This window comes from Eleutherodactylus coqui, chromosome 1 (assembly GCF_035609145.1).
Source record: "Eleutherodactylus coqui strain aEleCoq1 chromosome 1, aEleCoq1.hap1, whole genome shotgun sequence".
Taxonomy (NCBI): domain Eukaryota; kingdom Metazoa; phylum Chordata; class Amphibia; order Anura; family Eleutherodactylidae; genus Eleutherodactylus; species Eleutherodactylus coqui.
The window spans coordinates 481,124,878-481,139,149 of NC_089837.1; the positions used below are offsets into that span (position 1 = coordinate 481,124,878).

Here is a 14,272-nt window from a genome sequence, read left to right on the forward strand (position 1 = left end):
AAAAGCCATAACTTTTTTATTTTTCCGTGGACGCGGCCGTATGAGGGCTTGTTTTTTGCGTGGCGAACTGTAGTTTTTATCGATGCCAATTTTGGGTACATAGACTATATTGTAAATTTTTTTTTTTTTTTTTAATGATAGCAGAGAGAGAAAACGCATCAATTCTGCCATAGATTTTTTTTTTTTTTTTTACACCGTTAATCATGCAGCATAAATGAGACTTTCCATTTTTTCTGCAGACCGGTACGGTTACAACGATACCAAAATTCTAAAAATTTTTTTAGGTTTTCCCACTTTTCTGCAATAAAAACCCTTTTTTTTGGAAATCTTTTTTCTATTCTAAATTGCTGCATTCAAAGTCACGTAACTTTTTTATTTTTTGATGTACAGAGCTCTATGAGGGCTTATTTTTTGCGAGACGAGCTGTAGATTTTATTGGTACCATTTTAGCGTACATACGACTTTTTTGATCACTTTTATTGCGTTTTTAGTGAGGCAAAATGCTAAAATTGAGCATTTTGCCTCAGTTTTTTAGCTTTTTTTTTAGCGTTTTTTTCGGTGCACAATCAAAAGCATGTGCAACTTATTGTACGCATCGTTACGGACGCGACAATACCAAATATGTGGGGTTTTATTTTTTTTTTACCTTTTTTTATGCTAATCTGAGAAAAAGCATAAAAAATGATTTTTTTTACTCTTTTTTTTTACATTTTTTTTAATTCATTTTTTAAATCTTTCTTTTTTTCACACTGTTTGTGTCCCTCTGAGGGACTTTAATCACTGCCCTGATGATCGCTGGTATAAGGCATGGCAGAGCTACTGCTCTCCCATGCCTTATCGCTCATACAGCGATCTCAGGCATAGGCAATACAGGACGCCAGTGTCTGGCGTCCTGTTGCCATGGTGACAGGCCGGGCTCTCGCGATGACATCGCGAGTTCCGGCCGGAGACACAGAGGGAGCCGCGCTCCCGCTGTGAACTCTTCCCCTGCCGCGATCTACTTAGATCGCGGCAGGGAAGGGGTTAAAAGTGGCGGGCGCATCTCCGATGTCCCCCCGCTGCTGCAGCGAGACGCCGGCTGTGACTGACAGCCGGCTCCCGCTGCGGGATAGCGCTGGATCATATGTGATCCCGCGCTATCTCCAGGACGTAAGTTTACGCCCTGTTGCGGGAAGTACCCCGCTCCCAGGACGTAAACTTACGCCCTGCAGCGGGAAGGGGTTAAAGGTTTAATAGTTCTGCTGAATTCTCAGTTTTCCATTGGAAGGCACAGTGCTCTCGCAATTTCGGTAGAGTCCCATTTGTAGAAGAGTGCACAAAACCCTAGAGTCCGGTGTGCAAGCAGAGTAACATAGGACATCATATAGTCACTCTTATCCAAGTTGCCTTCTGCCATGAGAGATAGCACTTCTGGCAATTTGGCTGTATGAACCTTATAATGTTACCATGCGGCGGTTGCTGGTCCTCCCGGGGCAGCGGTGTGCAGGGTCCCGCGGTCGGGGCGCATCCCCCCGGCTTGTTGTTTAGCTGCCGGGGGCGTGGGTGCCTGGCCGGCATGGTGCTGGTGGTGTGCAGTGCCAGGAGCGCGCACACCTGTGAGTGCAGCTGCCGTGCACGCGCTCCCTTTTATTATCTTCTGTTGGGAGTTGGCTGTCTCCCTCTCTCTGCCCCTGGGTGGAGGCTTTTGTTTAAAGGTCGGGCAGAGACTTGCAATCACTGCCAGTTATTGGTTTCTCTCAGTGTGCTAGTTAGTCTGCCTCTGTTGGTCTCTTGCTTCTCTCAGCTTGTCTGCTATACCTTGCTATTATCAGCCAGGTTTTTCCATCTGCCTCAGTTCAGCTTGTATTGTTCGTGTTGGTTATTTACATTTGCCTTTTCTGTCAGTATTCTACCCCTTCCATCCAGGTGTGCCAGCGTCCCTTTTTCGGTCCCTAGTTAGAGTAGGGACCAACGCCCAGTTGCCCGCCTGGGGTTAGCCAGGAGTGGAGGCAAGCAGGCAGGGACAGGGGTTGTGGGTGAGATCTAGGGCACCCGGGCTGGCGTATCATGGGTAGTATACGGAAACATAATAATTGGCCCTTAAAATTGCCCTCCAATGGAGGCCATGAGTACCCTCACAAGTCAGTTGCAGGATTTAGTGATCGTGATCCAAGACCTGTCCGGTCGTATGGTGGCCCAGGAGTTACTGCATGTTTCTACCGCCCCTTCTATTCCTGAGCCCAAGTGTCCTCCTCCTGTTTATTTTCAGGGAGGAGGAGCAAGTTTTTTGTTTTTCAGCAGGCATGTAGATTGTATTTTTGGATGCGGCACCGCTCTTCCGGCTCAGAATCCCAGAAAGTTGGATTGATTATGTCCTTACTTCGGGATTCCCCCTAGTCATGCGCCTACTCCTTACCCGAGAGTTCGGCTTGCCTGCAGTCAGTTGATTTGTTTTTTCAGGAACTTGGAGGTATTTTTGATGAGCCGGACCATGCGGGGTGGGCGGTATCTCATCTCATCTCTCTACGTCAGGGGCAGCAGTGGGTAGAGGACTATTGCTCTAAATTTAGACAGTATGCAGGTGACACCTCTTGGAACTATAGCGCTCTTAAAGATGTGTTTTTGTTGGGTCTGTCTGACGCTGTCAAGGATCTACTCATTTGTCATCCCGCTCCCGTGACACTCAATGATGCAATGGGATTGGTGCTCAAAGCTGACAGGAGGCTGAGATCTAGAAAAGAGGGGTGTCAGGCCCATAAGGCTAGGGAATACAGCAGACCCGCTCCCAGTTCTCCCATGCTAACTTCTGGTGCCGAGCCTATGGAAGTTGACCAGCTAAGTCCCGAGGAACGGCGACGGTTCCAGATGACTCATCGTCTCTGCCTCTATTGTAGGAAAGCCGGACATCGTGTAGCAACCTGCCCTCAGAAACATCTACAACATCAGTCCAAACCAGTGGAAAACATCAGATCCTAGGCGATTTTTGGGAGGATCTCCTAGTACTCCCTAGGTTGTTGGTGCCTTGTCAGATTGGCTTCCGGAATTTCACTCGGTTCGATCAAGCCTTTATTGATTCGGGTGCTGCTGCCAATTTGATTAGTTTTGTCAGACCTCTGATGACTGAATTCTTGATTGAAGTATTGATTCTACCCCTCTGTCGGCAGGTGTTGTACAATGGAGAACTTCCATTTTAGAGTTCACTGTGGGTGTTCTCCATTCTGAGAATCTGTCGTTCTTGGTATTGTAAAGGATGTCCGTTGATGTAGTGCTTGGTATGCCCTGGTTGGCAATGCACAATTCCCGATTTGATTGGTCCACTCGGGTATTGACACATTGGGGATTGTCCTAGCAGGAAAGTTTCAAAAGGAGGACCAGCACACTGGATATCTTTTAGTCAGGAAATTCTTCTTTTATTCCCCAGTATAAGAGCATAAAAAGACTGCGACGTTTCGACCTCACATACTAGGTCTTTATCAAGCATGCAGTACTAGGGCAATAAGCCCCTGTTAAATAGACAATCTAAGACAACACCCATAGATGCAACATTAAACACACCCACACACATAAAACATATGATTGGTCCAGATCAGAGAGTCAGCAGCTGCAGTCAATATATACTATAATAACATATTAGTAACACTTGAGGGCTTACACATGTCTCCACGGTATATTGTGCCGAGTATAGTGTCCTCCATAGTAAAGCACGCCCCCTTTCCTGTAGCCTCCAACCAGAGATCTGCCAGGAACCATACTAGTGCCTGAAAACGTACTGGGCATGCACCAAAAATAGTATCATAGCAACCAGTGTCATATGATAGAACCGGAAGTGACGCAGCGCACCGGAAGTGACGCTGCGCATCAGTCCCTACATCAACACCTGAAATGCAGCTCTATAAGGGGCCGGAAGTGACATAAAGCACCGGAAATGACACAACACGTCACCATACACACTAGTGCTTCAGAATGTAACTTTACTCCATACCGGAAGTGACACAGAATACCGGAAGTGACACAGCATACCGGAAGTGACACAGCATACCGGAAGTGACACAAAGTGCCCACACATACATCCCCACATAGAGGATGTCAGTGCCCACACTTGACTTTCTGTTACTACAGCGCTTGCGCTCTCCCAACAGATGAGCAAAGTGTCTAAAGGATCAATATTATTTTTGGTGCATGCCCAGTACGTTTTCAGGCACTAGTATGGTTCCTGGCAGATCTCTGGTTGGAGGCTACAGGAAAGGGGGCGTGCTTTACTATGGAGGACACTATACTCGGCACAATATACCGTGGAGACATGTGTAAGCCCTCAAGTGTTACTAATATGTTATTATAGTATATATTGACTGCAGCTGCTGACTCTCTGATCTGGACCAATCATATGTTTTATGTGTGTGGGTGTGTTTAATGTTGCATCTATGGGTGTTGTCTTAGATTGTCTATTTAACAGGGGCTTATTGCCCTAGTACTGCATGCTTGATAAAGACCTAGTATGTGAGGTCGAAACGTCGCAGTCTTTTTTATGCTCTTATACTGGGGAATAAAAGAAGAATTTCCTGACTAAAAGATATCCAGTGTGCTGGTCCTCCTTTTGAAACTTTCCTGCTTGGTCTGAGGATCTAGAAGTCCGGATCCATTGCTGAGGAACGTGCACCAAGAGTATATCCACATTTTCTTCACTAACAAGGTTGTGCTGCACTCCACTTTTTTCTGTTACATTGGGGATTGTCCTGTCATAGTCATTTAGCTATTATATCCGTATGTTCAGCAGTTACCGTTCTTATTCCTGAGTATATGTCCGATTTTCATGATGTATTTTCCAAGAAACTGTCTGAGACTTTGCCTCCCCATAGGGAGTGGGACTGTGGTATTGATTTGGGACCCCGACTGTCCCATCCCTAAGGGAGCCATTTTCAATTTGTCTGGGCATGAGCACGAAGCCCTTAAGTCCTATATCTCAGAGTCTCTGGCCAAACGACATATCAGGCTGTCCAGGTCCCCTGCCGAGGCAGGTCTCTTCTTTGTAGAGAAGAAGGATGGGACATTGAGGCCTTGTGTGGATTATCGGGCCTTGAATAAAATTATAGTGAAGAACCAGTGTTCCCTGCCCCTGATTCCTGATTTATTGAATTAGGTGGTAGGGGCTCACTGGTTTTCCAAATTGGATTTAAGGGGGGCTTACAATTTAATTCGTATCCGAAAGGGAGATGAGTGGAAAACCGCGTTCAGCACCACGTTCGGACATTTTGAATGTCTAGTCATGCCTTCCGTACTTTGTAACGTCCCCGCGGTGTTCCAGGGATTTAAGAGCGCGGTCTTCCACGACTTCCTGGGGGTATTTTTGGTCATATATCTCGATGACATTTTGGTGTACTCCCCAGACTGGGATTCACATGTGCAGCACTTGAGGATGGTTCTGACCCATTTGCGTGAGTACCAACTTTCTGTCAAGTGCATTTTTTCACATTTTTGTACTAAACAAACTTTCCTCGGTTATGTGATTTAACCCACAGAGATTCAAATGGAGTCTGATAAAGTGTCGACAATCTCCCAATGGGTCAGACCAGATAACCTAAAAGCTCTCCAGGGGATTTTAGGCTTTGCAAATTTTTACTGTAAATTCATTAAGAATTTTTCTGTTATTGCTCAACCCCTGACCGATCTTACCAAGAAGGGTGCTGACTTGGTAAGATGGCCGCCAGAAGCCCTAGAGGCTTTTAATCATCTCAAAAGGGCGTTTACTGCTGCCCTGGTGCTAGTACAGCCTGACGCGTGGCGATCGTTCTTCATTGAGGTTGATGTGTCTGAGGTGGGGGCGGGGGCTGTATTGTCTCAGGAAGTCAGCGGGAGATCTGGGTATAGTCCATGTATGTTCGGCGGAATGTAACTACGACGTGGGTAATCATGAGTTATTGGCGATTAAGTGGTCTCTAGAAGAGACAATTTTGAGGGGGCAAGGCATCCCATTACCATGTATATTGATGATAAAAACTTGGTATATCTTGCCAATGCTAAGAGACTCACAGCTCGTCAGGCCAGGTAGGCGTTGTTTTTCGCCAGGTTTAACCTCATTGTTACATATATACCAGGGGAGAAGAACGTGAAGGCAGACGCCCTCTCACGGAGTTTCGATTCGCCAGAAAGTGAAACAGTGGCTCCTGGGAATATCTTGGCACCCGGGGTGGTGGAGGCAGCTGTAGAATCTGATCTCATTCCTCATCTACAAAATTGTCAGCAGGACGCTCCCTCGGGGGTGCCGGAGGGCAGATGGTTTGTGCCAGAGCCCCTGCATCTCAGAGTCATTGAAGATTGTCGCAGGCCATCCGGGGGTTCAGGGGACTCTGGATCTTTGTACTAGACACTACTGGTGGCCAGGCATGTCTCGGGAGATCCGCGACTTTGTTAAGGGATGCTCTGTCTGTGCACGCAGAAAGTCGGCGTCCAGAGGGGCCTCTGAGACTGTTACTGGTGCCTTCTCGTCCGTGGTCGTATTTATCGGTAGATTTTATCACCGATCTACCTGAGTCTCAGAAGTTTACCACTATCCTAGTTGTTGTAGACCGTTTCTCAAAAATGGCACACTTCGTGGTGTTAAAGAAGCTACCTTCTGTGATAGAATTTTCCAAGATTTTTGTAAAAGAAATGATTCGTCTACATGGGGTTCCCGAGAACATCGTATCTGATCGCGGTGTTTAGTTTGTTGCGCAATTTTGCGAGCCTTCTGTAGAAATCTGGGAACGTTGCTTTCCTTCTCGTCAGCATTCCACCCGCAAACTAATGGTCAGACTGAGCAGAAGAACCAGGCAAATCTGGCTGCGTCCACTAATCTCGGGATTAGCCAGCCAAGTGGACGAGATTTCTCGTCCACACGGAACGGCCAATCCGCTGCGGTTACTGCGGCAGAAACCGCGGCTGCGGCGCAGCTTTGCCGACCGCAGCCGCAGCTTTGCCGACAGCAGCATGTCCATTCTTTTTTTCTTTCCGTTGCGGCCGCGTTTTCCTCTATGGGAGCGCCGGCCGCAGCGTAAGAGCGAGCGGCCGGGCCGCTTCAAAGCCGCTGCGGGTTTTTCCGTGGCGGTTCTCCCGGCAGAAATCTTGCGGTTTTTGCTGCGGCCAAACCGCGGGATTTCCGTCGGGAATCCGGCCCGTGGGAACCCACCCTTATAGGTCTGTAGCCTATTTAAGTGAATATACAGGTTAGTGATAATACTGTCCTCCCTGCAGGCAGACATGGTACTGGCTCTAGCTGCTCGTGTGATTCTGTGCTGCTGCATTATGTGAAAGCTAACTTAGCATAGAGAAGATAAAGGAGAGAAAATAGAATGTCATGATTTACCTAGTAAACTACCAAGGAAACGAATATATATATATATATATATATATATATATATATATATATATATACATACACACATACACACACATTTTGTTTTTCTGTGCGAAAGTCTTGCAATTAATTTTTGAAAGCAAAGTTTTTGGGAGGCTGGGAACGTACTTGAAGCAATTTATAAATCAGAACATGCTCTATGCATTGCATTTCAGTGCTATTTTGGTGGGGCATACTCCTATTGGAGTCAAAATTCTGTTGCAAAAAGTTTACATACCGTAGGAAGGCAGTACCAGGAATGGCCTTTCGGGGTCTTGAGAGCAGAAATATTTGGTAGGGAAACGGTATAGTCTGATAATTAATCAGAAAACATCTGAATGGGTGTAGCTAGAGAAGATAAAATCTCCTATGTTACTGAGATCAGAATCCCTGTGAGGTCTGTTCTAGTCCATGGGAGAACAAGCATTGGTTTGGTGTGGAACTCCTGCTACCTGAGAGAACCAAGAGTCTGACAAGGGTGGACGGCTCTTAGACTGGCATCCTGGATGGGCACAAGGTGATGGACTATATGCTATGTGTTTGAGGCACTAGGCTTGTATGGTAGACAGGGTAAAGTCTATGTTATATAGGGACCAAATGGCCAGGGACTTGTATATGTTTGTGTACACTGTGCTAAAAAACAGGAGTGTGAAAACTGTTATGATTTCTGTTGATTTACCACAATAAAAGACGGATTTACTAAGTTTGTACCAAACTTCTGGCCTGTACATGACCTACTGGTGTGTGACCATCCATCTGGTGGAGGAAAGATGGCGATCTGATGGGCTAACAATAGAGATGAGCGAGCACCCTCGTTTAAGGCTGCTACTCGATCGAATAGCAATCTTATCAAGTAACTGTGCACTCGCCTGAGCAGCATGCGGGGGGCAGCGGGAGAGAGAGATCTCTCTCACTCTCCCCCTGCTCACCGCTGTCCCCCCCCCCCCCCCCCCCGCAACCCCGCATGCTGCTCAGGCGAGTGCACAGTTACTTGATAAGACTGCTACTCGATCGAGTAGCAGCCTTAAACGAGCGTGCTCGCTCACCTCTAGCTAACAACCCACAGGTTGCCACAATACCATAATGAAGATTTACTTTTCTATAGAAACATTTACTAAAATGGTGTTGGGTACCCAACAATTATAGCATAAACCCATGTTACATATATACCCCACTACGACACATGCTGACCAAGATACAATGAGAATAGAAACACATCAATAAAAGTAATGTAATATTTATAATCCTGATATAGCCTTAATTATCATTTACCATATGAACAAATGTTCAGTATAAAAAGACAACACGTTTTAATTAATGGTGCCACTGATTACCATTAGACACTCATTAGGCTACATTTGGCATACTCTGAGGCTCCGATAATTAATATAGTATGCGACAGCTCCCACTTGTTGTATTGTCGCTGTTAGTCAAGCTTGTAAGAATTAAATTGTTTGCAATTAAGAGCTATATTTTAGCACAACGAATGGGAGGCTTACATAACCCAGTGGTGGATATGATGGTTTTGTCAGTTGAAGTCTAGATTTTATAGAATTTTGCACATATTATGTTGCTCTGTCTGGTACTTTTTGTGTTAATCTGTTCATAATTCCCATGTTGTAACATCTGTAGAAATAATTAATTTAGATGTGGATCACTCCTAATGGGAACTAACCAGAATATTTTTTTCTTTAAATGCCCTATATTTAAGATATATATAATATATATATATATATATATATATATATATATATATATAATATATATATATATATATATATATATTATACACTTACTTTTTTTCTTGATGAGATGTGATCACTTGACACTTAAAAGGCCTTAAAGGGAACCTGTCATGGGGATTTTACTAACCAAACCACCAATGCTGCTGTATTATGTGTGGGTAGGACATGCTGACAATATGTTTTTTTATACTAAGGTACCTTTGTGTAGAAATCATGATCAAAACTTTTACTGCCAAGTCTGCTAATGTGCCAGAGTCCAGTCCACTGTATTTGTCCTGGCCAAGTTGAGTCCAGCATGTTGATGATTCGGTGCTCCAACCTCCTTGATTGATAACTTTCATCAGATCCTGTTCTTGCTGCTGTTGCGTCTTCGGAACGTGCAACCTCAATAACATAAAACAAAGGCACAACTGTGCAAAAGGAAACAAAAACTAAAGGGGAATGCTCTCCCTATTGTCCCCTAACCCGGGACGAGGCCCTGCCTACTCGGCAGACCAACCGCGCTGATAAGTGCGAGCCTGCACTCGAACCTGGGCCACTGACCAGTCCCTCACTGGGGGCCCTAGCACAAAACCAAAAGGAAAACAAAAGCCAAACCAAAACAGCAAAGCACTTAGCTTTAAGATGCAGAGCTTCCACCTCTGTATGTTGCACTGTCGCTGTCCAACATAGAACTGCAGTGAATCATTGACCAGCACAGGAGTAACAGTCAGCACTGCTTAAATAGGAGCAGAGCTACTTAGCACCAGGTGCTGACTGACATTAATCTTGCAACCTCCACACCTCTCAGCTCCAGGAGAGGTAGGAATGCTGCTAAACCCTGGTCTGGCCTGAAGACAAGGTGGAAACCTCAGAACGGCTGCAACAGCTGCAAATCCTATGCATGCACCTTGTATCTGAGTTGTGGCGCAGAAGTAGCCTGCTATCCCAGTACACTTCCTTGGTCCATTGCACATGTGCCGGTTAAGAAGGATGCCTTGAAAGTGTCAAGTGACATCAGAGTTGGTCACGCTACATCACTTGACACTACCGAAGCGTCCTTCTCCACCAGTGTATGCATGATAAACCAAGGATAGACCTCACTTACATCTGCATCAAAACTCTCACACAAGAGGCTGCTGTGGTATTTTCAAAGATATCTGCTGAAAGCAAGGGCAGAAAGAGTGATTAGGGAACAGTGCAGGGGTGTGTTCCCCGTTGCTACCCCCTGCTCCGCCACGCCTCCCCCCACTCCCCGGCACCCCCCGAATCTTTTCACCCGAGTACGGAAGTACTCGAAAATCGCGTTGCTCGATCGAGTAATTACTCGAAACAAGTATATTCGCTCATCTCTAATAATAATAATCTTTATTTGTATAGCGCCAACTTATAACGCAGTGTTGTCATGGAGATATTGTGTGGATTCATGTTAACATCTACATCAATATCTTCACCCGAACTAGATTGAGTAGTAGTAAATATGTATGTGAATGTGCATAGACATTGGAATCCACACAAGGTTTCAACGCTGCAGCGGACAGAAAACAGCCAGATGTCATCAATACTGAGCAGTAGTGCAGCCTCAGGCTTCACGCCTGTAAACTCTAGCATTATCCGCATAGGTGTTGTATATGTTACACTCCGTTCTACATTTTTATATAAACACTAAGGCCTCATGTCCACGGGGAAAATCAGGCCCGCTCCGGATTCTCCATGTAGAATCTGCAGCGGGTCCCTCCTGCCCCGCGGACATGAGCGCTTAAAATAGGAATAAATCAGAATTAACTTACCTCTCACACGCTCCGGATACTTCCTTCGCTGCGGCGTCATCTTCTCTCGTCGCGGCCGGATCTCCTTTCTTCGGCTTGGCGGATGTGCATGATGACGTCGGTGACGTGCCCCGCGCATGCGCCGGGCCGAAGCAAAATGATCCGGCCGCGACTGAGAGAAGATGGCGCCGTGGCGAAGAGAAGAACCGGAGCGTGTGAGTGAAATCTGATTTTTGTGTCCCGCGGATCCGGATGGCTTCCATAGGCTTCAATAGAAGCCCGCGGGAGCCGTCCCCGCGGGAGACCCGCATGAAAATGGAGCATGGTCCAGATTTTTTCATGCTCCATTTTTTTTTAAATCACTTTTATTGACGATCCGCGGGTATTTATCTACCCGCGGGTGGTCAATGCATCCCTATGGGATGCGGATCCACGGGCGGGAGAAGAGTTAAAATCCGCTGCGGATTTTAATTCTTATTTTGCCCGTGGACATGAGCCCTAAAACAAATGAAAAACAAATCAGTTGTTTCATTTTCCACAGCGTGTCTCTAACATATAAACCTCCTTCTTTTATGTCAAAGATTTTGCTAAATACTCATTCTCAAAATCTATACAGTTTTTCAGATACCAATTGAAGGTTCTCCTCACTATTCTGTTTTACATACTGGGAACACTGCTCATTTACTTCACTGGAAACTTGTGGTGACTACTTCCCTAGATATACCATAATAGAGTGGTCACCACTGTGTAAGTTTATACATGGCCAGCCTTAGCTATGTGCAACCTGTACAGTTGCACAGGGCAACGACCACCAGCATTTAGAGGTGGCACTGGATCGGTGTAGTCTGGGGGCAATTACCCTGTTTAGCTCCACTTGGCCACATTTTCGTCCTACATGCAGCAACATCTTGTGGAGTTATATGAATCATCCTACTCCTGGATCCATCTACTCCTCTCTGATGTTCTGAGACACCACTGTAAGCCCATCAGCGCTACCACAACACAATTGCTTAGTTTTGCTACTGTATTTATGCTATGAGCTTGGTTCTGGTATTATATCTATATACTTAGCTTGGTTCTGGGGCTGTATTTATGTTATGATCTTGAATCTTGTGCTGTATTTATGTTATGAGCTTGGTTCTGGTATTATATCTATGAGTTTGGTTCATGCTGTATTAATGATACAAGCTTGGTTCTGGTGCTGTATTTATTTACTGAGCTGTTCTGATGTGGGTATTATGCTATCTCATTGCTTTATTGCTTTCTGTACTAGTAGAATACAAGCAAGCTTCATATAAGTGTTCCTCTTTTCTTGTCACAGGGGGGCCAAAAACAATTCCAAACAAGGTGCCATCTAACCTAAGGCCGGCACTGAGTTTACATATATGTAGCTTATTTGTAGCCATCAAGGAATGTCCCTCATGAGTTATAGGAAAAGACAAATTACAAAGAATCCCACACTCCAAGTGTGTAAGTGGGTGGTCGACCACCTATATATATAAGAAGTAGTTACTTGAATGAGGGGTTCGTGGACAAAGGTGAACCTCTTCAAAAATCTGGGTTGGCTTCTAAAGTATCACCTATTATCCAAGATTCTTTAGAGAATTGCAACGCGTTTCGGAGGGCCTGCTGACAAATTTGCCTCCTTTTTCAAGCATATTCCACCATACGAGACCAAGTGTGCTGCCTTTATATTCATGTTCCTATAACCATATTAATTGCATACATTCTCAATATGTTGTATATTCCAAATTGTTTTCCGTTTCTTATCTTAACTGGTCGTGTCTTCATCTCTCCTGTAGGTTCGAGCCAGTGCCATCGCTCAGGATGCAGATCAGAACTATGACTATGCCAGTAACAGCGTAATACTTCATTTAGATGTGGGGGATGAAGTCTATGTAAAGTTGGATGGTGGCAAAGTGCATGGTGGGAACACAAACAAATACAGTACCTTTTCTGGGTTCATCATCTATCCCGACTGAGGAATAGAAAGAACTGCCAACAATTTCTTCATGAACCCTTTCCTTGCCAGAAACTTGCAGAGCATTGCTCCAGTAACCCTTCACCTGCAAGACTTACAGTGTTACTCCATATTACTTTTCCTCAGCGGTGACCTGCAGGATGGATCTTAACCCCTTTTCTGCTAGAAATGGCTAGTATGCCCAACAACAGTGGTGACTGATCTAGCAAAGGAGAGGTTAAATAAAGAATTTCCCTTCACTACAGAAGCTTCTATCACAGTTGGCCAGAGAGCAGGACTTATTTTTTCTGATCTGCAGAACCTCTTTATATTTGCTGGTTATCAGCTTTTCGTCTTGGAGATCATGAATAAGTCAAGTGTCTCATCTTTTGTTGCCTGCAGGATATGGGAGCATGGGGGGGGGGGACTAAAACCTGTGGCAAATATCCCATATGATTATGGTGAACCATCTGTGTGCATGCGTGTAATTAACTGTGTGTCACCATGTATCAATATGCAGAAAACATAATCATAGACATATGATTGACAACCTGTTTACGTGAAACAATGTAGCAGTTATGAGCTGATAAACGAGAACTATCCAAAAGTTATTTGTTTAATAATATGACTTTAAGGTTATATGTTATGAAGAGAAATATGCATTGGTATCTACTTCACCTGAGTCCATCATGATTCATAGTCATACCTACATCAAGACACCTTTTCTCTAAGACAAGCTCCCTCTTCTTGCCTTGTTACACAAGCCAAAGTATTCAACATCTGATCATCGATGTAACATGAAGGGCAAGGCATAGTCCACTTCAAAGTGTGCTTTCTCATTATACTCAATCTGTGTGCACTCTCTTCTTCTACAGCAGATAAGGAACTAAAGACTATGAATCGAAAACCCAAGTGTGCTACATAAATAATGACATTTCTTGTATGTGTGTTGGGGAATACATGGTTGAATGTAATGTGCACAATGGAACCTGAGCACCCAGTCCCACTCCTAAGAAGTGGGGTAGAGAAGGAGTATGCACCAAGTGTTATATTGACTCTGGCCCTGCTCTGGATGTGCATGCTGCTGGGTTCAAGCCTCCACCTCTGTCCCATGTCTCTGTGTTGTGCAGCGTGAAATATTGGAGTGTTTTGTACTACTACTAACAATAAAATACACGTGATTCCAAACCATCTATGAGGAGTTAATGTATCTTAGCTCAAACACGTCCATGTATCAAAGTTAGGCTGCATTCACACGAACGTATATCGGCTCGGTTTTCACGCCGAGCCGATATACGTCGTCCTCATCTGCAGGGGGGGAGGATGGAAGAGCCAGGAGCAGGAACTGAGCTCCCGCCCCGTCTCTGCCTCCTCTCCACCCCTCTGCACTATTTGCAATAAAAGGAGGCGGGACAGGGGCGGGGCTAAGTTACATGAATTAGCCCCACCCCCGTCCCGCCTCTCCCCATTG

General features: G+C 45.2%; 1 protein-coding gene across 1 annotated transcript in view; it reads left to right on the forward strand.

Moving 5' to 3' along the window:
* Nucleotides 1-13,975, forward strand: part of C1QL4 (complement C1q like 4) — an 80,791-nt gene extending 66,816 nt beyond the window's left edge. Inside the window, exon 2 of the mRNA XM_066594059.1 lies at nucleotides 12,644-13,975. Coding sequence (XP_066450156.1) covers nucleotides 12,644-12,823 — 180 coding nt within the window. The 3' untranslated portion in view covers nucleotides 12,824-13,975. The remainder of the gene's footprint in view (nucleotides 1-12,643) is intronic.
* Nucleotides 13,976-14,272: the final 297 nt, after the last annotated feature.